This window comes from Papio anubis, chromosome 2 (genome assembly GCF_008728515.1).
Source record: "Papio anubis isolate 15944 chromosome 2, Panubis1.0, whole genome shotgun sequence".
Taxonomy (NCBI): domain Eukaryota; kingdom Metazoa; phylum Chordata; class Mammalia; order Primates; family Cercopithecidae; genus Papio; species Papio anubis.
The window spans coordinates 157,658,711-157,681,303 of NC_044977.1; the positions used below are offsets into that span (position 1 = coordinate 157,658,711).

The following is a 22,593-nucleotide window of genomic DNA, read 5'->3' on the forward strand; positions in this document are numbered from 1 at the left end:
TCAAAAAACCCACACATTCTCTGGCCCTTTCTTTCCCCGGTGATGTTTCTCACGTCACGCCCCTGTTCTCCTACAGCAGCCTGGCCTTGTCTGTCTACGCACACACCCTCTGGACTATGCATTCATCATCCTCGCAGCCACTAAGCCCTGCCTCTCATACTATGCACAGCTGCTTCTTGATGGAATCAACCCCCGTCCTTATCTGTCTCAGTTGACAGGGCCTTGCACATTACTCCTAAGCCCTCTGGTGTGTTCATTGCACTGCCCCCTCATAATCTTCACCCTTCTGGCATTTTCCTTAGGATACAATCCAGGCCCCTTCCCATCATGCACAAGCTCTCCAAGGGCAGCCAGGCCTCACCTTGGAGGGCTTGTATTTGAGCGCCAGCCTCACTGAACTTTATTCATGTTGTGGAATGTACCACCCCCACCTCTGAGCCCTTCCACACACTCTTTCTCTCCTCCATACCTCCCTGATCCCTACCCTTATCTTCTATCTATGCCCGTCGATTCTTCTCAGTTCAGAGGCCACTTTCTCCAGAAACCTTTTCTAGAATGTTCTCTCCTACAACACTGGGTCTGCTGCCTCTCTCTTATGCTCCCTGGCACTCTGTCCCAGCTTCACATGTCCTGGGCAATATTTTTAAATTGTGGCAAAATATATATACCATAAAGATTATTGTTTAACCACTTTTAAGTGTATAGTTCAGTGGCATTAAGTACATTCACAATGCTGTGCAACTATCATCATCATCCCCCCCTAGAACTTTTTCATCTTCTCAAACTGAAATTCTGTATCTGTTACACACTAACTCTTCATTCCCTTCTCCCCCAGTCCCTGGCAACCACCATTCTACTTTCTGTTTCTATGAATTTGACTTCTTAGATCCCTCATCTCAGTGAAATCACACAGCATTTGTCGTTCTGTGTCTGGTGTATTTCACTTAGCATTAATGTCCTCAAAGCTCATCTGTGCTGTAGTACGTGTCAGGATTCTCTTCCTTTTTACAGCTGTATAATATTCCATTGCATATACAACATTTTGTTTACCCATTCATCTGTTGATGCATATTTGGGCTGTTTCTACCTTTTAGCTATCAGGAATATAGTGCTCTGAATATGGGGGTACAAATATCTCTTTCAGTCCTTGCTTTCAATGTTTGGGGGTATATATTCAGAAGTAGAATTGCCAGATCATATGATGATTCTATTTTTACTAATATTTATTTTTTTTGAGACAAGGTCTCACTCTGTCACCCAGGCAGTGGCACGATCTCAGCTCACTGCAGCCTCTGCCTCCTGGGTTGAAGCCAACCTCTCACCTCAGCCTCCCAAGTAGCTAGGACTACAGGCACACACCACCATGCCCAGCTAATTTTTTGTATTTTTAGTAGAGACAGGGTTTTGCCATGTTACCCAGGCTGGTCTCGAACTCCTGGGCTTAAGCAATCTTCCCCCTTGGCTCCCAAAGTGTTGGGATTACAGGTGTGAGCCACCACGCCCAGCGTTGATGATTCTGTTTTTAAGTTTTTGAGGAACCACCCTTCTGCTTCCCACGTTGGCTACACCATTTTACATTCTCACTAGCAATACACAGGGTTCTAATTGCTGCACACCCTTGCCAACACTTGTTTGGTTTTTTTTTTTTTTTTTTTTTTTTTTTTTTTTTGGTAATAGCCATCCTGATGGGTATGAAGTGATACCTCATTGTAGTTTTGATTTGATAAAGCAACAGTATGGTTGCTTTTTTGATGCTCTGGGTGCCACAGTGGACCAAAGGGTTTGTTAGGGCAGTGCCTGTGCCTCTCAGTCATACCCACATCTCCCACCCAAGCAGAGTGCCCACCCACCACTATCAACCAAATAACTGAGTGACTGAAGAATGAATGAAACTGGGTCCAGGTCCTTTTTAGGACTCCACGTTCTCCTTTTCCCCTGTGACGCGGGTATCACACTGCTGCTGAGGGGACAGCCGCTCAGACCTAGGCATCTAGGCATGGTCCTTCAGTGGCTGAACTGGGAACAGAGGCTGATTCTTTCCATGTCTTTCCAGGTATTGTGATTGGCTTTAAACCGTGCTCCCATATAACTTAGACTTGGTCCTGCCACCCCGAAGCCTATGAGACAATGTGCCACAGAGAGCCACTGTCACACCGAGGGGAATGGCTCAGCCCAGCACACTTGTGAATGACAACAGCCTGAGGTTTTAGGGAATCCAGACTTTGTTCATTTCTCCATACACAGTGTACCCAAGATTTGTTTGAATCTTCAGAAACAAATACCCACTTGGAAATGTGGCAGCAGCCCTTTTATTTATGGATGCAAAGTATATGTTGGTCCTTCAGAAATGCATCAGTTTGGTCAAAGTTGGCACAGAGAAGTTAGCAGAGAAGTGTGCATGTTGATTTCTTTGAGTGACTGCACAGCCGTGTTGAGTCAGTTGGCCATGCCAAGTAAGATGGGTTTGTAAAAGTGCTTGAACACTTCCCAAGCTGAGCAGCTGGCTTAGCTGTCTTTCTCCTACTTGCCTATTTGGTCTTGAGAAGAGCATGGAGCCATGTTACCTGTCCCTCACTCCTTCCAAAGGCCAGCATAGCCTGTGCATGTAAACCCTTATCCACCTGGGGCAGCAGCCCCAGGTGTCCTGTCTGGCTGCTGCCCTGGGAGAGTGACCAGTGAGCCTAACACTCTGCCCACTAGATCCACCAGCGGCCTTTCACCCTCTGCTGTGCTTGGTCCCTCCCTGGAATCCTCTGAGATCTTTCAAAGTCAAAATCACCACATAGAGAGCCACGAATTCAGGGTCAGAGGAATCTGGGTCCCAGACTCCCAGTCCAGGCTTTCCAACATCTATTAGCCTTACCCACTCAGCGCCACCCTGACCTCACCCTGGGATTCGCAGGAGTCGGCCAGCGCCACACCCAGTTCTGGGTGTTGGAAATAGTCCATCTGATACAAGGATTCCTGAGTGGGAGGGTGGGCCAGACAGCCCCTGTGGTCTTTCAGCAGGAGCATTTTACAATTCTGTGCTTCAGGACCCTTGCAGCATCACTGAGCTGCACAAGCCTTCTTTCAAAATGGCAGACACAGCCACTAGACCTGCTGTGGGACTGGCAGGGTCTGACTCCTCATGCTTGGGTCTCTTTTTGGAACCATAGTCTTCTACCTCTTTAATGACACAGACAATCTTTCTATCTAGCCACTACGCCATGGGAAACTAAGCCTCAGAGAAATTTAGAAACTTGCTCAAGAATACATAGGGATAAAACCAATTTTTATCTTACCTAGGGATAAAGCCAATTTCTTAACTCCCTGTACTGTGTTTATTTCATCTTATTGTCCCAGATTCTAGCACACATCCCAGCAGCCAGCCCGTTTCCTGACAGGAAGTAGGTGTAAGATCCCAGCCACCTACAGAGGTCAGAGAGCTCCTATGTCTGAAGGTGGCTAGGGATGGAGGACATCTTCCCATGCCGTGTTCTTCCATCCCTGAAAAATGTGTGTTCTGTATTGCCATCAGACTTGATTTCAGTTTGGACTTTGAGTCAGACATATGCAGGTTTGGATCCCAGCTTTACCCCCAAACCAGCCGCTTAGGTATGGTCTAATGTAGTCTCCTGCTCACAATAACCCCTGTGGGCAGGAGACCACATACATCACAACCTTGGCACAGGGCCTGGCCCAGTAGTACATGGGGCTTTGACATCTCTGGTGCTTGGACTTGGGTCTCTACCGTAGAGCCTGTCAATCAGAGAGAGGCCCAACACTCCACAGGGGAGAGGTGGTGGTGGGGTGTGGTGGGACTTAGGCTCACCTAGCTCAGGGCAGCACAAGTGAGAATTAAACTGAATGTCATCAGTGTTAAGTGAGTGAGACTGGTGACGTCAGCGGTGGGTTGTAGTTGGTGGGGGTGGGCAGAGACTCAGCTCCACTGTTGCAGGCCTAGAGCCTAGAGCAGAAAGAAGGGCAATGGGAATGGGACAAAGAAGAAATGGGAGAGACGTTGTTAAGCTTTGGACATATTTATTTACAAAAACTTTGAATTTCAAAAGTATCATGTGTTCATTTCAGACAAATTACAAAATAAATGATGAAGGGGTGGCCTACCCCTCCACACCTGTGGGCGTTTCTCGTTAGGTGGAACGAGAGACTTGAGAAAAGAAATGAGACACAGAGACAAAGTATAGAGAAAGAAAAAGTGGGCCCAGGGGACCGGCGCTCACCATACAGAGGACCCACGCCAGCACCGGTCTCTGAGTTCCCTTAGTATTTATTGATAATTATCTTTACCATCTTAAAGATAAGGGAGTGGCAGGACAATAGGATCATCGAAGGGAGAAAATTAGCAGTAAGACATATGGATAAAGATCTCTGTGATATGAATAAGTTCAAAGGAAAATGCTGTGCCTTGATATGCATATGCAAACATCTCCATAAACCTTTTAGCAGCATTGCGCCAGCAAGTCCCGCCAGCAAGTCCCACCTTATGCCGTAAGGCGGTTTTCTCCTATCTCAGTAAACAGAGCGTACAATCGGGTTTTACACCAAGATGTTCCATTGCCCAGGGACGGGCAGGATTTTTAACCAGCAAGCTGCCTTCAGGCACTTGTTTAACAAAGCACATCCTGCAGAGCCCAAAATCCATTAAGCCTTGAGTCACCACTGCACATGTCTCTTGCAAGGACAAGGTTGGGGGTAGGGTCACAGATTAACAGCATCTCAAATACAGAACAAAATGGAGTCTCTTATGTCTACTTCTTTCTATATAGACACTGTAACAGGCTGATCTCTCTTTCTTTTCCCCACAAAATGAGGCAAATAAAAAAAGATCAGCACAGTCTCGTTACCCAGAGAAAGCCGATCAGCACAGTCTCATTACCCAAAGAAAGCCAATCAGGACAGTCTCGTTACCCAGAGAAAGCCTTCGTCTTCCAGAGGTTTTCTCTGCATATTCAAGTAGTCCACAAACGTTTTATAAATTAGGGAACATATTCTTCTCCAAACTACTAGTTACTATTTTTTTATTCTAATAAGCAGTTCCAGCTGTCTTTCCATGTAAAAAAAAAAAAGGCTATATTTTCACCCTAATTCTAAAAGGTTGCATATTATGTCATCATGTGGTCGGGCCACTCTATTTGAATTCTGCCATTGAAAGGCAGGATAATGAACATGGAGTGGGAAGAGGGAGGTACAGAGGGACCCTGACCACAGTCCCTGGCTGCTTGCCTGGATGCTTCCTTCCATGAACACAGCTCTTGAAGGTCTAGATGACCCTGACCAAACAGACGCCTTGGTTTCCTTTCCTTTTCCTGGGACAGGCTTCCCTGACTGATGGGGGAGCTCCCATGACAGCAACTTTCAAATGTGTCCTGCATAGACACCATGTAGAGGGCAGACAACAGTGGGGCCAGGCTGGGCGAGGGGTGTGCGACTGGGGAGAGGGGAAAGGGCAATGAAGAGCACAGACCCCTCTCCCCAGCCCCACCATCCAGGGCAGCCCTGAGCCCAACAGCACTGGCACAGTCCAGTGTGAGGAGCAGGGCTAGTCTATGGCGCTCGGTTTTCCTCTCTGTGGGACTTAGGCTCACCTAGCTCAGGGCAGCACAAGTGAGAATTAAACAGAATCCCATGAGTGTTAAGTGAGTGAGATCAGTGATGTCAGCGGTTTCCATTAGCCTGAATGAGAGAGGAAAAGGGGATCTCGTGGAGAGGAGCCCTCAAGAACCCCTAAGGCTTTGGAGAGCTGACAATGCTAATCGCTTGGTGTGGGCCAAATTAAAAACAGACGCGTGGAAGCGGCAGCCCAGCCTGGCAAGGGCCACAGCCACAGGAACCACAGTGCCCACAGGCCTCACCCAGGGTGTCTGGGACCCTCACAGAAGGGCTTCAAGAAGCAGCCTCACCTTCCCCACCTGTAATATGAGAGGTTGAACTAGAGGGTCTTAAAGCCCCTCCAGCATCAGAAGTTCCGGGAGCTTCCCCAGAATGGCAAGGATATTAAATGTCTTTGGCAGTAGGTCTTCCAGTGTGACTTGGTGCTGGGTTCACTAAGAAGTAAAGGCTCTGGGAGTCACAACCAGGGATGCAACCCAGGTTATAGGTGACACCAACCCGGTGCAACAGCATAACCTCTGTCCTGCTGAAAACCTCTGTCCTGCTGAAAAGAACCCTGGAGGCCCAGAGCCCCAGGGCTGAACACAGGGTGCTGGAGGCCCACGGTCCTGGGCTTTGACCCTGGAACCCCCTTTTCCAGCTGGGTGCCCCTTTCCTCCATGGATGAAGGTACTGGCCTCTCCGTGCTCGCTGCCCACCAGTGCCCATGGAGGAGAAGGCATGGACATTCACGAGAACAAGATTCCTCTCCACCTGAGAAACAGCAGCTCCTGGTGCCGGGGAGCCCACATTCTACCTCTCTCTCACCTTAGTTTCTAGAGTCCCTCCTGCTGGCCAGACAGAAGGACGTGATCCTTAGGGGCCATGTCCTGTTTGCTAGCACAGCCTCTGGCCAGAGTTGGTCCTTCCCCAAGGGGCCTGGGAGAAAGGCCAGGTTTAGAGGCCAGCCGATGGAACCTGGAGACCAGCAAGCACTCTCGTTGCAGGAAACAACAGCCACTTGCAGGCTGAGCTCTGCCAGAAGCATTGGCAGGACCTGCCTCCCAGTAAGTGCCACAGCACCACCCAGAACCCCCAGAAGGAGACCAGCAGCATGTGGGGCCTGATGGTGGTTGCCCAGCTGCTGGCTGGCATCGGGACAGTGCCTATTCAGCCATTTGGGATCTCCTATGTGGACGACTTCTCAGAGCCCAGCAACTCGCCCCTGTACATCTGTGAGTCACCGGTTTGAAGAGGGCTTTGGGGAGGGGTGAGGTCCTGATATAGTACTTGATGAGGCCCTGGGGGACTAAACTGAGGTCCCACCCTCTTTGCTTACAACCAGCAAATGAATTCAAAGGCCTGGAGATCAGACAGATTTGGTTTGAATGTCAGCTCTATTACCTCCCAGCTATGTGATCTGAGGCAAGTGGCTGAACCCCAGGGCCCCAGGTTTCTCACCTCTAGAATGAAGCTGATATTATCCATGCACTGGATGACTGTGGGATACATGAGATGGCGTATGTAACCACTTAGCTGGTGTTGGGCACTGGACAGACCCTAAACCAACAGCAGCTACTGTTGCTGTCTAGTCCTCCAGGCACAGGCCAGGACACACATGTCTTCTCTGAGACATCCACTTAGGGGAAGGTTGGCCTCAAAGAAGCCCATGCAAAGCAGATAGCAGATGACCATGTGAATGCCCAAATCCTTCCCTTAGAACAAGCCACTTTGGGCTGGAAATGGTGGCTCACGCCTCTAATCCCAGCACTTTGGGAGGCCGAGGCAGGTGGATTACCTGAGGCCGGGAGTTCGAGACCAGCCTGATCAACATGGAGAAACCCGTCTCTAGTTAAAATACAAAATTAGCTGGGCATGGTGGCACACACCTGTGATCCCAGCTACTTGGGATGCTGAGGCAGGAGAATCACTTGAACCCTGGAGGCAGAGGTTGCAGTGAGCCAAGATTGTACCATTGCACTCCAGCCTGGGCAACAAGAGTGAAACTCCACCTAAAAAAAAAAAAATAAAATAAATAGAAAAAGCCACTTTGAGCATCCTCAGGGCCTATACTCCAGACGAGACAGACCACCTCCACAGGCTCTGTGGCACCATAAGCTCATCCGAGGGCCCCCAGCATTGTACCCACAGGGAGCATCACCTGGTATTTTTAAATGCCTTGGAGCCTGTTTCCTTCCGGGCAAGCAGGTCTCTTTGGAAGTTGGCTGGAGGTAGAAATAGCCTTGGTTCTATATGTCTTGGAATCTTGAGTGTTCTGGCCTTGCTGGTGGGAGATGCCATAGGTGTGGGCTTATCAGGCTTGGGGACAGATGGAGTGACATCTCAAGGCTCTCCCTCAGCTTGGGAGCTCCCACGGCCAGACTCTCTCCATTTCTCTCAGTCTCCTTCCCCTTACTTCCATTTTCAGCCATCTTATTTGCCATCTCTGTATTTGGACCGGCTTTCGGGTACCTGCTGGGCTCTGTCATGCTGCAGATCTATGTGGACTACGGCAGAGTCAACACAGGTGAGTGTGTGCAGAGGATACCCACTCCCATCCCCAGCTCAATAAAGCAGCTCCTGGCCCCCTCATTCAATCAGAACAGAGAATGAAGCTTCAGATCCAGATGTGCTCTGCCACGTCCTCATTCATCCCTGCAGTCCCTCGGACAGCTAGGAGCAGACAGTGTGCGCCTCCTCTCAGGGCCCACGCTGGCTACTGTGGGGAACAACCTGCTGAAGCGAACTCACTTTCTGTCCTTAAGAAGTTTGGAGACCTAGGGCAGGACCTCAGGTGTTGCCACCACAGCGCCCATGTTGGTGGTGGCGTTAAAAATATTCCTATGGTTCTTTGATTCTAGGATATTGCTGGTTATTTTTTTAAAAAGAAACAAGATTTAATAAGAGCTCTTTTGAGGAAAAAAAGAAACACCATATAAAATATACACATGGATGATGACTCACATCCAGAGGGTATAACATGGTGTTTGACTGTGTGGGTGCTGGAATGGGACTGCCTGGGTCTCAGCCTGGTTCCATCTCCTACTAGCCAAGTGATCTTAGGCAAGTGACTTTGTCTTTCTGTGCCTCAGCTTCCTCATCTGTAAAATGGAGCTAATAAGTAAAATAAAGTTGTAAAGATCAGAACAAGCCTGAGGTATATTAAGAAGTCAACAGTATGAGTTTGTATTCTTCAACAAGTGGTATGGATGAGAAGATATAGTCCCTAGACACTGGCATAAGTTCTGCGATAACCATTCAGGGAGCCAGCCCCAGGATGAATCAAGCAAGGGCTTCCTGCCTTTGTGAGCATGTCCCACACTACCCAGTCTCCCACAAGACGGGGAAGGTCAGCACCATAACAGAGGGACAGGCAAAGTGCTGTAGGGTGGAGAGTGTGGCGAGTGTGTGGGTGGGATACAAAGTTCCAGCTCAGCTGGAGCCATGGCTGAAAGGCAGGACTGAGCCAGACTCCAGGAAGAGCACCCACACCAGTGCCCTGCACACAGGTCAGGTCACAGATATCTGGCAGGTGCTAGTTGCAACCATGCTGCCGGAGCCTAGACTCCCATCCCTAGGACTGTCAGACCACAGTGCCATCTGCAGGGTGTCATTTGGCTGTACTTCAAATGAAAGTGGAAAGCCAGGGGGGTGTCTTATATCTCAGAATCAAGCCATCTCTGTCCTTTTGCTGGCACTTCCCGAATTGGTTCCTGGCTCTTGGTTGTCCAAAGAGACCAGCTACTGAGCGCCCAGTCCACTCAGGGCAGTGCCCAGGGATGCTTGTCATGATTTGACTGAACCGTTCTGCCACCTTCTCCTTCCGTTTATGCCTGGATAGTTTCTTTACCCAGAGAAACACAATGGCAGACTTTTACACGTGTGCAAGAGAATTGCCAAGAGAAAGCTGCTCCTTTGGAAGCCAGGCAGCTCACACAGTTGATGGCTGTTTCTTTAGGCTTCTAAGGATTATGGGGCCTCCTTTGTTAGGGATCCATAAAGTTGGGAGGCAGTAGTTTAATGGTTAAGAGGGCAGGTTTGCGTATCAGGAAGACATAGGTTTGAAATTGACCAATGAAATGGCACATACTAGCCTTAACCTGAGGCAAGGGACTTAACCCCTTCTATCCTCAGTTTCTTGACTGGTGAGAAGTGGGCAGACTTGCTAGAAGAACCCAGTGGAAAACAGATGGAAAGCACGTGGTCTAGGGTCTGGCCCATGGTGTGCCCTTGTGAGTGAGAGTCAGCTCCCTTCTTCACTACTCCTACCACGGGCTGGGAGTTGAATAAGGAGGTGAAGGTACTGCTCCCTCCTGCCCAGGGATTTTCTGATGCTCTGCTTCATGTGCAGTGGCCCTGGTCCTCTGGGAAGACCAATAGCTGGGAGAGGGAATGCTGTTTTGACCAAGAATCTAGCTCATGGCTTGCCTCTTCTCCATCCTGGGAAGAAAATCAGTAAAACTCCCTCTGATCAGAGGTTCTGTTTCCAGTAAGGTGAGATCACGCATTCAACAAACACTTGCACCCTTTGGTTTCTCTTCAGCTGCAGTTAACTTGGTCCCGGGCGACCCCCGATGGATTGGAGCCTGGTGGCTAGGCCTGCTTATTTCTTCAGTCTTCTTGGTTCTCACGTCTTTCCCCTTTTTTTTCTTCCCTCGAGTAATGCCCCTAGGAGCAAAGGTAAGGTTCCAAGAGCCCATGACTCTACCTATTGGAGTTTAAGAAAGGGATGTGGGGGTAGAAAATAAACAGAGCTAAAAAGCTACAGCATGTTAAGCAAATCCAGGGTGAAATCTAAACAAATTTCATGATGCAGGACTTCCCAGAGGCTTTGAGAGGTGAGGGTGTTGGTGAATTTCCAAAAGGTGGTATCTCCTCCATGTTCCCTTACCATGTTAGCATCTCGAGGGTCAGGAGACCTCCAGGGAACAGTTTGGGAAACACTGAGCTTATCTAAATTGAGCTAAAGAATTAAGAGCCAATAATAGCCAAGTCTGCGACCTGGTATAGTCAACTTTTACATTTAATAGGGCCTATCAGTGTTTGAACCTGAAAAACTGAGGGATTTCTAGCATTGAAGAGTATGAGGGTGGCTGAGATTGGAGCATATTTTGAGCAGGGGACCTTCTGAGCATCTTCGTCATACCTACTGGGGAAAGGAATGAGGGCAGGATGAGAATGGAGAGCAAGGAAGAGAAGTCTGGGTAGGGGCTTGATGTCAAGCTGAAGGGTCTAAAGATTGTTCTAATTTCATGAAGTTCTGGGGCACTGCAGTGACTGGGTGGCTACTTGGGTGGCAATATGGCAGCTAGGTTGAGTTTAGAGGGTAGGGAAGGAATGGAGGCTGGAGATCTGAAGAGGCCAGTGCAGAGACCAGGTGAGAGATGGGGAATGCAGCAATGGTTGTCGGAGAGCTGGGACAGGGCAAGGATAAGGATAGACATTCCTAGGGTGGATGCCCAGAAGGGCTCAGCAGTAAGCTGGCTTGGAGGAGAAGAAGGAGCTAAAGTTTATGCCCAGGCTTCAAGCCCCCAAATAGAGCTCAATGTTTGACAATGAGGTATATAAAATCTAGGCCCAGCCGGGGGAAGAGGGGCAGGGGTGGGAGGACCTCAGCTTATCTTAGGGAAGAATTTCAGAGGTTGGCTGCACATCATGCAGGTGCTGGGGTCAGGCAGGGTTTGAATGCAGCTCTTCTACTTATAAACCAGCTGAGTTGGCCAGGTGTGTAATCTCACACTTTAGGAGGCCAAGGCAGGAGGATTGCTTGAGCCCAGGTTGAGATTGGTGGGTAGGGAAGGAATGAAGTTCAAGACCACCCTGGGCAACATAGCAAGACCCCATCTCTACAAAAAAAAAATTATTTAAAAAACTTAGCTGGGCATGGTGTTGAGTGCATGTAGTCCCACCTACTTGGGAGGCTGAGGTGGGAGAATCACTTGAGCCCAGGAGTTCAAGACTGCAGTGAGCTATGACTGCACCACTGCACACCAGCCTGGGTGACAGAGTGAGACCCTGCCTCTAAAAAACTAATTAAAAAAATTAAAAAGCAATAAACTAGCTGAGTCATCTTTGCCAAGTTTCTTTGTTCCTAAGCTTCCTCTTCTTTACAGTGCTCCAGCTAATTAGAGTAGCGATATGGGAAGGAGTTGTGAGGAATGAGACAAAGCTTGTGAATACTGGGCACGGGCCCAGCAGGGAGTAAGCGCTCAGTGAATGGGAGAGCCTATTCCTGGCGATGAGTTCCCGCAGGATCCTAATGCTGTCAGAGCCCAGGGGCCTCACATCTGAAAGGTAGTTCAGAGCTGCAGGGCCTTAAGCTGGAGCTGACAAGGTCAGAAGAGGTACGAAGGTTCCCTGGGGTAGTATACCCAAGAAAGTGCAGGTAAAGGTTTAGGACAGAGCCTTGAGCAGCACTCACCTTTAGGCTCAGGAGGAAGCAAGAATCCCAGAGAGGAGATAGAAAGTGGGAGGAGGGTGGGACTGGAAACAGATGGCATTCTAGACCAGAGTATCCCAGAAGCCAGTATCCCCTGGAATCTGAGCGTAGGGGAGAAGTGTAGCCATGACAGATGGGGGCGAGGAGTGGGGTCCAGGAAGACACCTTTGGCAACAGTCATGGGAAAGTTAGATATGAAATAATATGCCCACAGGTATCGTGGGAGGCATTGACATAGATGTGTTTTGATTGTCGGCCAAAACACCGGGCTCACGGAAATGCAGGTGTTGTTTGCTTCAAGAGAGCATTCTCTGGATGCCCTCCCATGCACACACGCCTGGGGCGGCTCACCTCCGCCCAGCCTTGAGCCTCTAAGGCCAGAGACTCAAGGGCCCAGGGAAGGGTAGCTGCAGTGAGCCTGAGCCATGAACATTCACCCCTTTTATTGCCTTCAGAGGAATCCTGCCACAGCAGATGAAGCAAGGAAGTTGGAGGAGGCCAAGTCAAGAGGCTCCCTGGTGGATTTCATTAAACGTAACTGACCCTGCAGCCCTGGGTGGGCTGGCACAGTGCAAGGGAGAGGATAATGGCCAGGGGACCCCAGCCCCTGTGGTATTGTATGTAGTAAGGGGCAGTAGGAGCAGATGGCCTGTAACTGGCCCATCCCCTAGGTGTGCCTGCAGCCCAGGAGTTCTGCCAGGGATCCTGGTGACCACTGCTTTGCAGGGACCAGGAGACCCAAACTGCACTGGATCAGTCACGTGGCCACCCCGCGGTCTGGTCCCATGTTCTTCTCCCACTTCCCCTCTTGCCTTCTTGTGGGGTGGCAGGCATGTGAGGAGACTGTTTCCAGTGTTAGTCCTATTTCTATCTGCCTGCCACCTGGTTTCTTTTAGGCACTATGAGCATGTGGAGAGGGGGCTCGAGTGGCTGTATGCCCCTAGACTGGTCACAGAACATCCTGGTGCTCAGATTCTGCCCCTTCCTAGAAAAGAGAGTTGCTCAGAAGGAGGGGGCAGGAAGGGGTGCCCCATGCTGGCTGCCACAGAAGCCGGCTCTTGACGACGGTCTGTTCACAGAGTTTCCCCGCATCTTTCTGAGGCTCCTGATGAACCCACTCTTCGTGCTGGTGGTCCTGGCCCAGTGCACCTTCTCCTCCGTCATTGCTGGCCTCTCCACCTTCCTCAATAAGTTCCTGGAGAAGCAGTATGGCACCTCAGCGGCCTACGCCAACTTCCTCATTGGTGAGTCCAGAGGGTGCTGTAGGAGCCACAGGGCTTGCCTGGGCCAGGAGGCAGGCACTCCAGCCATCCATTCAGGGATGGGTGCAGGCCAGACCGGACACAGGCAGGGGCCAGAGGAGGACTGCCCAGGAGAAAGAATTTTAAGGACAGTTTTCCTGGTTGGCAATCTAGAAAGTTCTTGGCAGATTTCTGACTCCTATCCTTCCAGTCAGGAGTGGGTGGAGGCCGGGGGCTGCCTTCCTCCCTGTAAAGGGGCTGGAAGTCTGACAGCTTCCCAAAGGCCCTGACACCATCAGGGACAACACAGGAAAAGAGGGAAGGTTGAATTTGAGGTTAGACAAAATGCCTCCTGGGTTTTCTCTTCTTCTCCAGGGACCTGAATATATTTGCTTTGGTTAGAGAGTACATGGTTTAGTGATTCTCAACCGAGGCTGCACCAGAGGCTCCTCTGGAGAGCTTTACAAAACACAGATGCCCAGCCCTACCCCAGGCTAATGAAACCAGAATCTCTGGAGGTGGGGCCCAGCATTAGTATTTTTTCAACTGTGTTGAGAACTACAGATGTGGTCCCACCAAGTACCCTAGGAAATCACTGGGCCCAACTCACAGGTGAGTTTAACCATATGGAGTTGGCAAGGTGATCAGTGCATGAGATTTGAGGGTGACTCCCGTGTACCCCCTGGCTGGTCCTTGGCTGTGACTTTACCCCTCAGGCCTTCCATCTCTGACTGGTACATAGGGGTCATCACTCTCGTGTTGCTAACCTCATGTGGTCCCATGCAAAGAGGCCCCAAGGAATGAAAGGTGCTTAAGAAATGCATATTCAACCCACATCTCTTAAGCTACAAGAACCCCACTTCTATATTCTTTGTATAGGCAAGGCAATCCTGTCTCAAGATATTTCTCTAGGTGTGCCTGGCAAGCAGTAGATGCTCAATTAATGTCAGCTATTTATATTACAATTTAACATACCAAATGTTCCTTCCTGAAACCATGCTTCCTTCTCAGTGATCCGGCTCACTATTTGTAGCCCACATGCAGTCCCAGGCCTGTGCACCTGGATCACCTGCTTCTTTTCACTTATAGGTGCTGTGAACCTACCTGCTGCAGCCTTGGGGATGCTGTTTGGAGGAATCCTCATGAAGCGCTTTGTTTTCTCTCTGCAAACCATTCCCCGCGTAGCTACCACCATCATCACCATCTCCATGATCCTTTGTGTTCCTCTGTTCTTCATGGGATGCTCCACCCCAACTGTGGCCGAAGTCTACCCCCCTAGGTAATGGGAATAAGGGGCACAGAGATCCCCTTTGCTAAGGCCAGGGCCTAGATCTGGCTGTTATACATCTTCCTTCCTGCTTCCTCAACTCTCTTCTCTGCTGTACACATTTTTTTTTTTTTTTTTTTTTTTAGACAGATTCTGGTCTTGCTCCATCACCCAGACTGGAGTGCAGTGGCGTGATCACTGCAAACTCCACCTCCCAGGTTCAAGTGTTTCTCCCAGGTTCAAGCAGTTCTCATGCCTCAGCCTCTCAAGTAGCTGGCCTTACAGGTGTGTACCAGCACACCCGGCTAATGTTTGTATTTTTAGTTGAGGTGGGGTTTCACCATGTTGGCCACGCTGGTCATAAACTCCTGACCTCAAGTGATCTGCCTGCCACAGCCTCCCAAAGTGCTGAAATTACAGGCGTGAGCCACCCCACCCTGCCCACTTTTGATCTGATCTCTCACGTGGCAACTTAGAAAATCAGGTCTTGAATGGTATGCTCCATTATGAGAAGAGATCAAAGGCTCTTACTGGGCCACCAGCAATCAGGGTTAGAGTTCTGTTTTCTTAAGAAGCACCAAAAACTAATTTGTTTGATTTCAGGATGAATTTGTAGGGCTGTGAGCCACAGGAACCAGGAAATAAGCTATGTTTAGCATCAGCTCTGTGCTGGCTAGAATTTCAGTTTCATTGAGCTGCTGAAGAGAGATGAAAGGAGACTTGAAAAGATCTGGAGAATAATAATGAGAGTGATGGCAGACTTGAAAACTTAGGGCAGGTGAGGAGGAGGGCAGGTAAAGTCTGCCTGTGGGTTTGCAGACAGCGATATGAGTCACAGTGTTAACTTGGGGTTTATGTTCAGGAAGAGCTTCAGAGCCCTGTGAGGGGGACGAAGCCAAGCAAGGGGCATTTTATTATTATTTTTCCCGGGTGCCACCTGTCAACAAGCTTTTTTTTAGACTTTGCCTAATAAAGTTGCAACATTTGGAGATGCTGTACCTTTTAGCCCTGGTATTTTCTCTATTTTTTTTTTCTTTGAAATGACCTCCTCTGTCTTTGGTGGGTGAAGGAGAGAAGGGGTTTGAGGGAAGGGAGGGTTGCTTGGGGTAGGGAGCTCACCCCTGGTCTGTACGGCACTTCTGCAGGCTGACTGTGGACTGAGAAAAGTCGAGAAGCCTTTGGGCCTTTTGGCAGCGTCCACTGGGAGTTTAGCACACGGCTTTGTCCTCAGACAGGCCTGGACTCTATGCCAGTGCTCCTTACTAGTTGGGGGAGTTACTTACCTTCTCTAAGCTTTGGTTTTCTAATCCACAGAGGGCGAGTAATTCACTGTAGACTCATTGTGATGATTATGCATGTGCCTCCGGGCACAGCGTCTGGCACATGAGATGAACTCTCATTTGTACAGTTATACTAGTGAAATATCTGGACAGTGGTTTGTCAGCCCCTTTCCCAACCCTCCCTGAAGAAGGTCATGAATGTCAGATACCGGGGAACAGTGAGATCAACCAGTGAAAGCGCTGGTTGAAGCTCAAGGGGATACAGTAACCTAGGCAAGGTCTACATTAAGCCAGGAGACAGAGAGCTAACTAAATCCTGGATTGCCTCAGTGGTCCCAGCCACTGTTTTTCAGGCTGAAGAAGAGGGAAGGCAAATATTGTCTGTGACCTGCCCACTGCAGCTGCCCTTTCTGGTTGGTTGGTTGTCTTGACCCCTACTGTGGCAGGGGATTCACCACTCAGGCCTTCCCAGCGCATAATTAGTGGATTTGGGCTCCTAGTGGCAGAAGAAATGGAGAGATGCCGTGACCACTAAACAGTGGCAAATTCACTGTTGGCTCCACCAGGCATAATCCACATCCCAGGGTGGCACTGGCCCAAAATAAATAAAGATGCACAGACACACTCATCAGGCCAGGAACTCACACTGGGCTGGAGGGTAGGGTTTTTCTTTGGTCTTGCTTTGTTTGACTCCCCATTTCCTCTTTTGCTGGCAGCACATCAAGTTCTATACATCCGCAGCCTCCTGCCTGCCGCAGGGACTGCTCGTGCCCAGATTCTATCTTCCACCCGGTCTGTGGGGACAATGGAATTGAGTACCTCTCCCCTTGCCACGCTGGCTGCAGAAACATCAACATGAGCTCTGCAACCTCCAAGCAATTGGTAAGGGCAGCCAGGGTCCAGAGGCAAGAGGAGCCCCACAGGATCTCGGAGCTCAGTGCATGCCCTCAAAGACTGTTTCTCGGCTCCAGGATAGGCGGGGCTCCACACACACACTCATTACCAGCATCCTGGCCTCCTCTGAGCCACATCCAGCCTCTCTCTACCTCCCTACCCCTGAGGTCATGACCAGATGCCAACAGCCCACAGTCAATTAAAGACTGGCCGACATCCAACAAATTCACATTCTTGAGGCCTAACTGCTCAGAGCAGAAACCAGTCAAAGCACTCCTTCAGCTGAGGCCTTGGAGCCCCATCCTGAGGGATCCTCACGGGCATCTCTGGGTCCTGCAGGCTGGCCGTGGCCCAGATAAATTGAGGGCATTAGCCTTCTGTGACATGGACCTGGAAGGGTAGAGCCAGAAGCAGTAGCTGAGGGCATTTGGTTCAACCCCTCAACTCCCAGGTGTGGCCACATGGCTGGCCTGAAGTCATGCAGCTATTTCGGGCTGACCTGGGACTTGAACGCAGGGCTCTGCCTCAGTTTGGGGCACTTCTATTCAAAGCCATTTATCTTCTGGCCACCAGCCTTCCACTTGGGCAGCCTCCATTCACTGGACTCGCTTGGCAAAGTTCAGTCCATTTTTCTGTGGCTCCACACCTCCTAGGATCAGCCAGCAGCAAACTGACTTGAGTCATTTGTTTAGTTATTCAATAAACAGAACACTGGGCACAGCCGTGAGTGCTGAGGATGTGATAGTGAACCCATCAGACAAGGTCCCTGTTCTCATGGAGTGTGCATTCTATCAAATAAACACACAGGGTAATTCTAGAAAGTAACCCATGCCATGGAAGGACTTAATAGGATGGAGAGTTCCCAGGGGCCTCCCGGAGGGGGTGACATTAGAACTGAACAATCAGAACAGAATTCTATGCACACCAGGAGCAGTGCATTCCAGCTAAAGGGAGCAGCAAGTACAAGTCCCATGGGCATGAATGTACTGGGCACGCTGTAGGAAAGAAGAGAAAAGGCCAGGCTTGGTGCTGCAGGAGGAGTGTCACGCCCAGCTGGCCAGGGAGCAGGCAGGAGCCAGAGCCAGGCGGGCCAGGCTTAGGAACTGCTGAGCAATGAGAAGACTGTGCAGTTAACGTAAGCTAGGAACATGCCTTATTCCCTTAAGCCTGTATGGAGGAGATGCGCAAGGCTAGTGCCTAGTTACCAACCTCCTCTGAAAGGACAGGGCAAGGCTGCTGCCACTGCCACCTCCGTGGGCAAAGGAGCATGGCTCCCAGGCAGAGGAAGGACAAGGAACTTGGACAAGATGCTCTTTGAGTTGCCTTCCAGTTGTGTTGGCTTCTGTGGTTTTCTTATCTTTGTTAACTTACATCTGAGTCACCTACTTCCAGAAATAATCTTGGCAAGTTTCCCATAACAGCATACGTACCTCAAGACAAAAATCCATTAGCAAAATATCAAGAAAAAAACCAGTAAATTAGAAAGAAAAAAGTCTCTATTTAAAAAATCTAGACTGAAGAGAGTAATAGCCATATTGTATATAACTAACTTTGGAGTTTCCTAGGGGCCAAGTGAAGAGGGTGCATAGTTACCACTGTTGGCAGAAGGAAACATACTAGTCCATTAGTTCCAATATTAGTCCTGTAACTGCTTGGACGCTGAAATTGTCACAGGCTGGGCCATCTGACAAGAGCAGCGAAGGAAGGTGAAGACCACCAGACAAGGGCAGTGGCCACTAAAGTGAGTTGGACAACAGTATTGAGCCATATGGACTTGCAGACTTGAGACAGGGGCCTCCTCAGGAGTCCCTTCTAGGCAGAAGGAGTTTCTTTCAGGCAGGGAGCTCCAGCAAAGGCCTGACAGCATCAGAACTCAGGGAATTCCACTGTGTTCCCGTTGCCCTCCTACTGGTTATGCCTCCCTCTGCAATAAACACACAAACAGCAAAAACAACAATCTGCAAAACCGCCACTGCTGGGCACAGGAGGCCTGGCCCAAAGGAGAGCCCTCCTGGGCCCCTGGCTCCAAGCTGGGGGTGGGGGGCCTAGCCTGGCAGTGTTCCCGGGGAATCCAGAGGCAGATGTGACTTCTGGAGGAGCCCAGTCCATCCCAGAAGATGGTTTCTGTTGCCCAAAACTCTGGGCCAGCTTGAAATCCTCACCTGGCCTCCTCAGCCTCACCCAGCTTCCCTGGGAACCAGATCCAGAGAACACAAGGGTTGAAAGTTAAGTCTCCAGGAAGAGCTGGTGCAGACCTCTGAAGTGTGTGAAAGTGAAATAATCACAAAGTTTCCCCTTTTCCCCTCCTCTTCTTCTTCAAGATCTATTTGAACTGCAGCTGTGTGACTGGGGGATCCGCTTCAGCAAAGACAGGATCGTGCCCTGTCCCCTGTGCCCACTTCCTGCTCCCGGCCATCTTCCTCATCTCCTTCGTGTCCCTGATAGCCTGCATCTCCCACAACCCCCTCTACATGATGGTTCTGCGGTGAGTGGCAAACCTCTGGGGGTCTGGGGCGTGGCTTCTCCTTCCCCACAACTCCCTTTGACTTTGCGCCTAGTTGCCTATTTCTCATTTCTCCCCTCTTTCCTGGCCCTCAGAGTCCTTTGAATGACAATGTGCAATGTTCTTTTGCTGAGGGGAAATAATAATAATGGCAACAATGCTGGGAGCCCTGCCCTGGGGGGCGCTGTGCTGAGCTCCTCATTGCAGGGCCTCATTCAGTCCCACAGCGTCCGTGTGACACAGGCCCTGTTGGTGCCTCCACTCTGAACATTGGAGGTTAAATCACAAGCCTAGGCTGGGTGCGGTGGCTCATGCCTGTAACCCCAGCACTTTGGGAGGCCGAGGCAGGCGGATCATCTGAGGTCAGGAGTTCAAGACCAGCCTGGCCAACATGGCAAAACCCCATCTCTACTAAAAATACAAAAATTAGCTGGGTGTGGTGGCCGGTGCCTGTAATCCCAGCTTCTTGGGAGGCTGAGGCAGAAGAATCACTTGAACCTGGGAGGCAGAGGTTGCGGTGAGCCAAGATTATGCCACTGCACTCCAGCCTGTGTGACAGAGTGAGCCTCCGTCTCAAAAAATAATAATAATTAAAAAAAAAATCACTAGTGTAGTATGGCAGAGCCAGTGAATGGCTGAGCCACTTATTGAAGCCAGGCTGCCTGGCTCCACACCTTGGAAACGCCTGTAGGTTTGCTTATTTTTAAATTCTAAAAGACATGAGAAGAGCAAAGAGAATTTAGTTGGATGCATAAAAGCAAGGCAGGAAAATGTGGAAAGTTTCAGAGTCAGAGTGAGGGCTATGGAAAAGGATGAAAATGAGAAAATCCCGGTATGATTGGCTCCAGGACCAAGTCCTCAGGTCAGGAAGGGAGTGGCTGGCCAGAGCTGGAGGGGAGGAGCAGGGCGTCCCGTTACGGCTGGCAGCTGGCAATGAATGCCTCTGAGCTTTTCACTGGGAATGACCCGCTCTTCACCTCACTGGCTGCAAGGAGAAAACAACAGTTGTACCAAATTCACCTAACCCACCCCTGCTTCCCTCCCTCCTGTCCTCACTCACCTCGCAAGTAGAGAGGGCAAAAACACAGGATTTGGACTCCCGGTGCCAGGATCAAAGTCCCTGCTCTGCCACATACTGGCTGTGTTAGGGTGTTGCCTAGCCTCATTGAGCCTCAGTCTCCTCATTCATGAAATGATGATAATGATATCGACCTCAAAGGGTTGCTGTCAGGATTACATGGTAAATTGCTTTGCAAATATAAGGTGTTCTATATATTGGTTAATTATCACTATTAATCAAATAACAATAATAATAATAATAATTAACAGCCAGCTAGGTGTCTATGACCTATTTTCCCTAGAAGGCTCAGAGAAAAGAAAGGAGCAGATGCAGCCACTTGTTGGGATCTGGGATTTTACCGTATTTATAAGTGAGCTATCAAGTTAGCTTGAAAGCTATCAAATCAAATACTATTTCAAGGATGCTGGCAGAAGATGTGAGACTCCTGGGTCAAAGACAAAATACTTTATGACAGCACAGAAAGCACAAAACTTAGGGTGTGTCAGTTATCCTTGCCCCCCAAATCCTACAGGGGTGACACAGAGAGGCCCAGGTGCACACTTTGTAAGAACACTGAGCATAGAAGAGCCGCCACTTCTACGGTGACCAGTGAGCAATGCTGCTCCTGGTCTTGGAGGAAATGTTAACTCATGCCTCAGGGTTGCTCATTGCAACTACAACTCTGAGAAACGGTGCAGGAAAACAGCAGTCAGGACCTTGCATTTTGAGCTTATTCAGCAAGAAGGTGCAAGGATGCTTGGAACCCACAGCGTGCTGCCTTCCCTGACACCACAGTCACTCCCTTCTCTGCTGCTCCCCATCCTGCACATTCAAAGCACTGACACCTTCACCAGAGACTCTTCAGCAGGCTTCCCTTCTTGCACCTTGGGTCAGATGGACCACAGTGGACCCTCTAGCCCTGACATAAAACTACACAAGGCCATGATGAGGAGATGGGACAGGGTAAGAAAATCTCCCTGGCAAGTCCCTGTGCAGCAGGGAAAAGGGCAATCCCTGTCAAATCTCCTCCCAGAGGACTCCTGTCAAATCCCAGGGACGAGGAAGTCAGGAAGAACAGAGCATCATTTCAACCACAAGATGGGCTTCTCTAGAAAAAGCTCTCCTTTCTAGGTCGAGTAGGGGTAGGAGGTGGAGAGGAGGCCCCCGGATCCCACAACGATTTAAAGATAAATCCCACTGGGAAACATGACAGAATTGATGCTATTTAGTGTGAAGAAGGAGAGGCTTAAAGATGACTTCGTAGGCCGGGTGTGGTGGCTCACACCTGTAATCCCAGCACTTTGGGAGGCCGAGGTGGGTGGACCACTTGAGGTCAGGTGTTGAAGACCAGCCTGGGCAACATGGCAAAACCTTGTCTCTACTAAAAATACAAAAGCTAGCCGGGCGTGGTGGCGGGTGCCTGTAGTCCCAGCTACTCGGGAGGCTGAGGCAGGAGAATTGCTTGAACCTGGGAAGCAGAGGTTGCAGTGAGCTAAGACTGAGCCACTGCACTCCAGTCTGGGTGACACAATGAGACTCTGTCTCAGAAGAAAAAAAATGACTTTGTAGGTGACCCAAGCATTATTTGTATGAGCCCTGGCCCCCAGTTAGCCATGGGAACACAAGCTGGAAGTGAAGGCTAGCTGAAAATGTGGAAGGAGAAAGAGAGGTCAGAAAGCCAGCTTTCATTCAGGGCCACATGGGACAGAGACTAGAAGGGGCCCAGGACCTCAATCAAAAGCCAAATTGGGGTGGCCAAGTCCCATTTCATTGAGAATGAGTGGGCCCAGGGCAAGGGCCAAGACAAGGCAGGCATCTATTATGAACCGGACCACTGGAGGGATCTGTAGGCACAACAGGATTTGAGACACTTTATACTGGGGGGCCCCAAGGGGTGCCTCTTCCCCTGCCCCAGTGAGTATTTCTCTCACCGGACCATCCCTCAGGGGCTGGGCAAAGGTCACTTTCCAGTTTGCTAGTGGAACTGTGATGGTGGTGGTGAAACAAACCATAGGTAGAGGCCTGGGGATTACTTCTGAGCTCCCTTCCTCACTGTCCCCTAGTACTGAAAGCTCTTCCCAACAAGCACCCACTGGGAGTGTGTGTGCCCAGAGCACAGAGAGTCCTGGAGTAAAGTCACTCATCAGGTGCTCTGCTGGCCAGCTGCTGGCTCCCCACCTTGTGGTGGGGGTGTCCTCTCCCTCTCTCCACTCCCCAGCTGGGACGGCAGGGCTGTCTCCCGCTCTCTCTGAATCTCCTTCCTTAGCCAAACACATTTTCCTCTCTTGAAGGAAGATGATTAGGGGCAGGACCAGCT

The 22,593-nt window shown here is 50.0% G+C and overlaps 1 protein-coding gene across 1 annotated transcript in view; it reads left to right on the plus strand.

The window, feature by feature from the left end:
• SLCO2A1 (solute carrier organic anion transporter family member 2A1) overlaps positions 1-22,593 on the plus strand; it is an 88,986-nt gene that overhangs the window by 59,930 nt on the left and 6,463 nt on the right. Inside the window, exons 4-11 of the mRNA XM_003895093.5 lie at positions 6,600-6,827; positions 8,021-8,119; positions 10,136-10,272; positions 12,487-12,565; positions 13,111-13,275; positions 14,362-14,551; positions 16,536-16,701; positions 19,035-19,198. Of these exons, the coding sequence (XP_003895142.1) occupies positions 6,600-6,827; positions 8,021-8,119; positions 10,136-10,272; positions 12,487-12,565; positions 13,111-13,275; positions 14,362-14,551; positions 16,536-16,701; positions 19,035-19,198 (1,228 nt within the window). The remainder of the gene's footprint in view (positions 1-6,599; positions 6,828-8,020; positions 8,120-10,135; positions 10,273-12,486; positions 12,566-13,110; positions 13,276-14,361; positions 14,552-16,535; positions 16,702-19,034; positions 19,199-22,593) is intronic.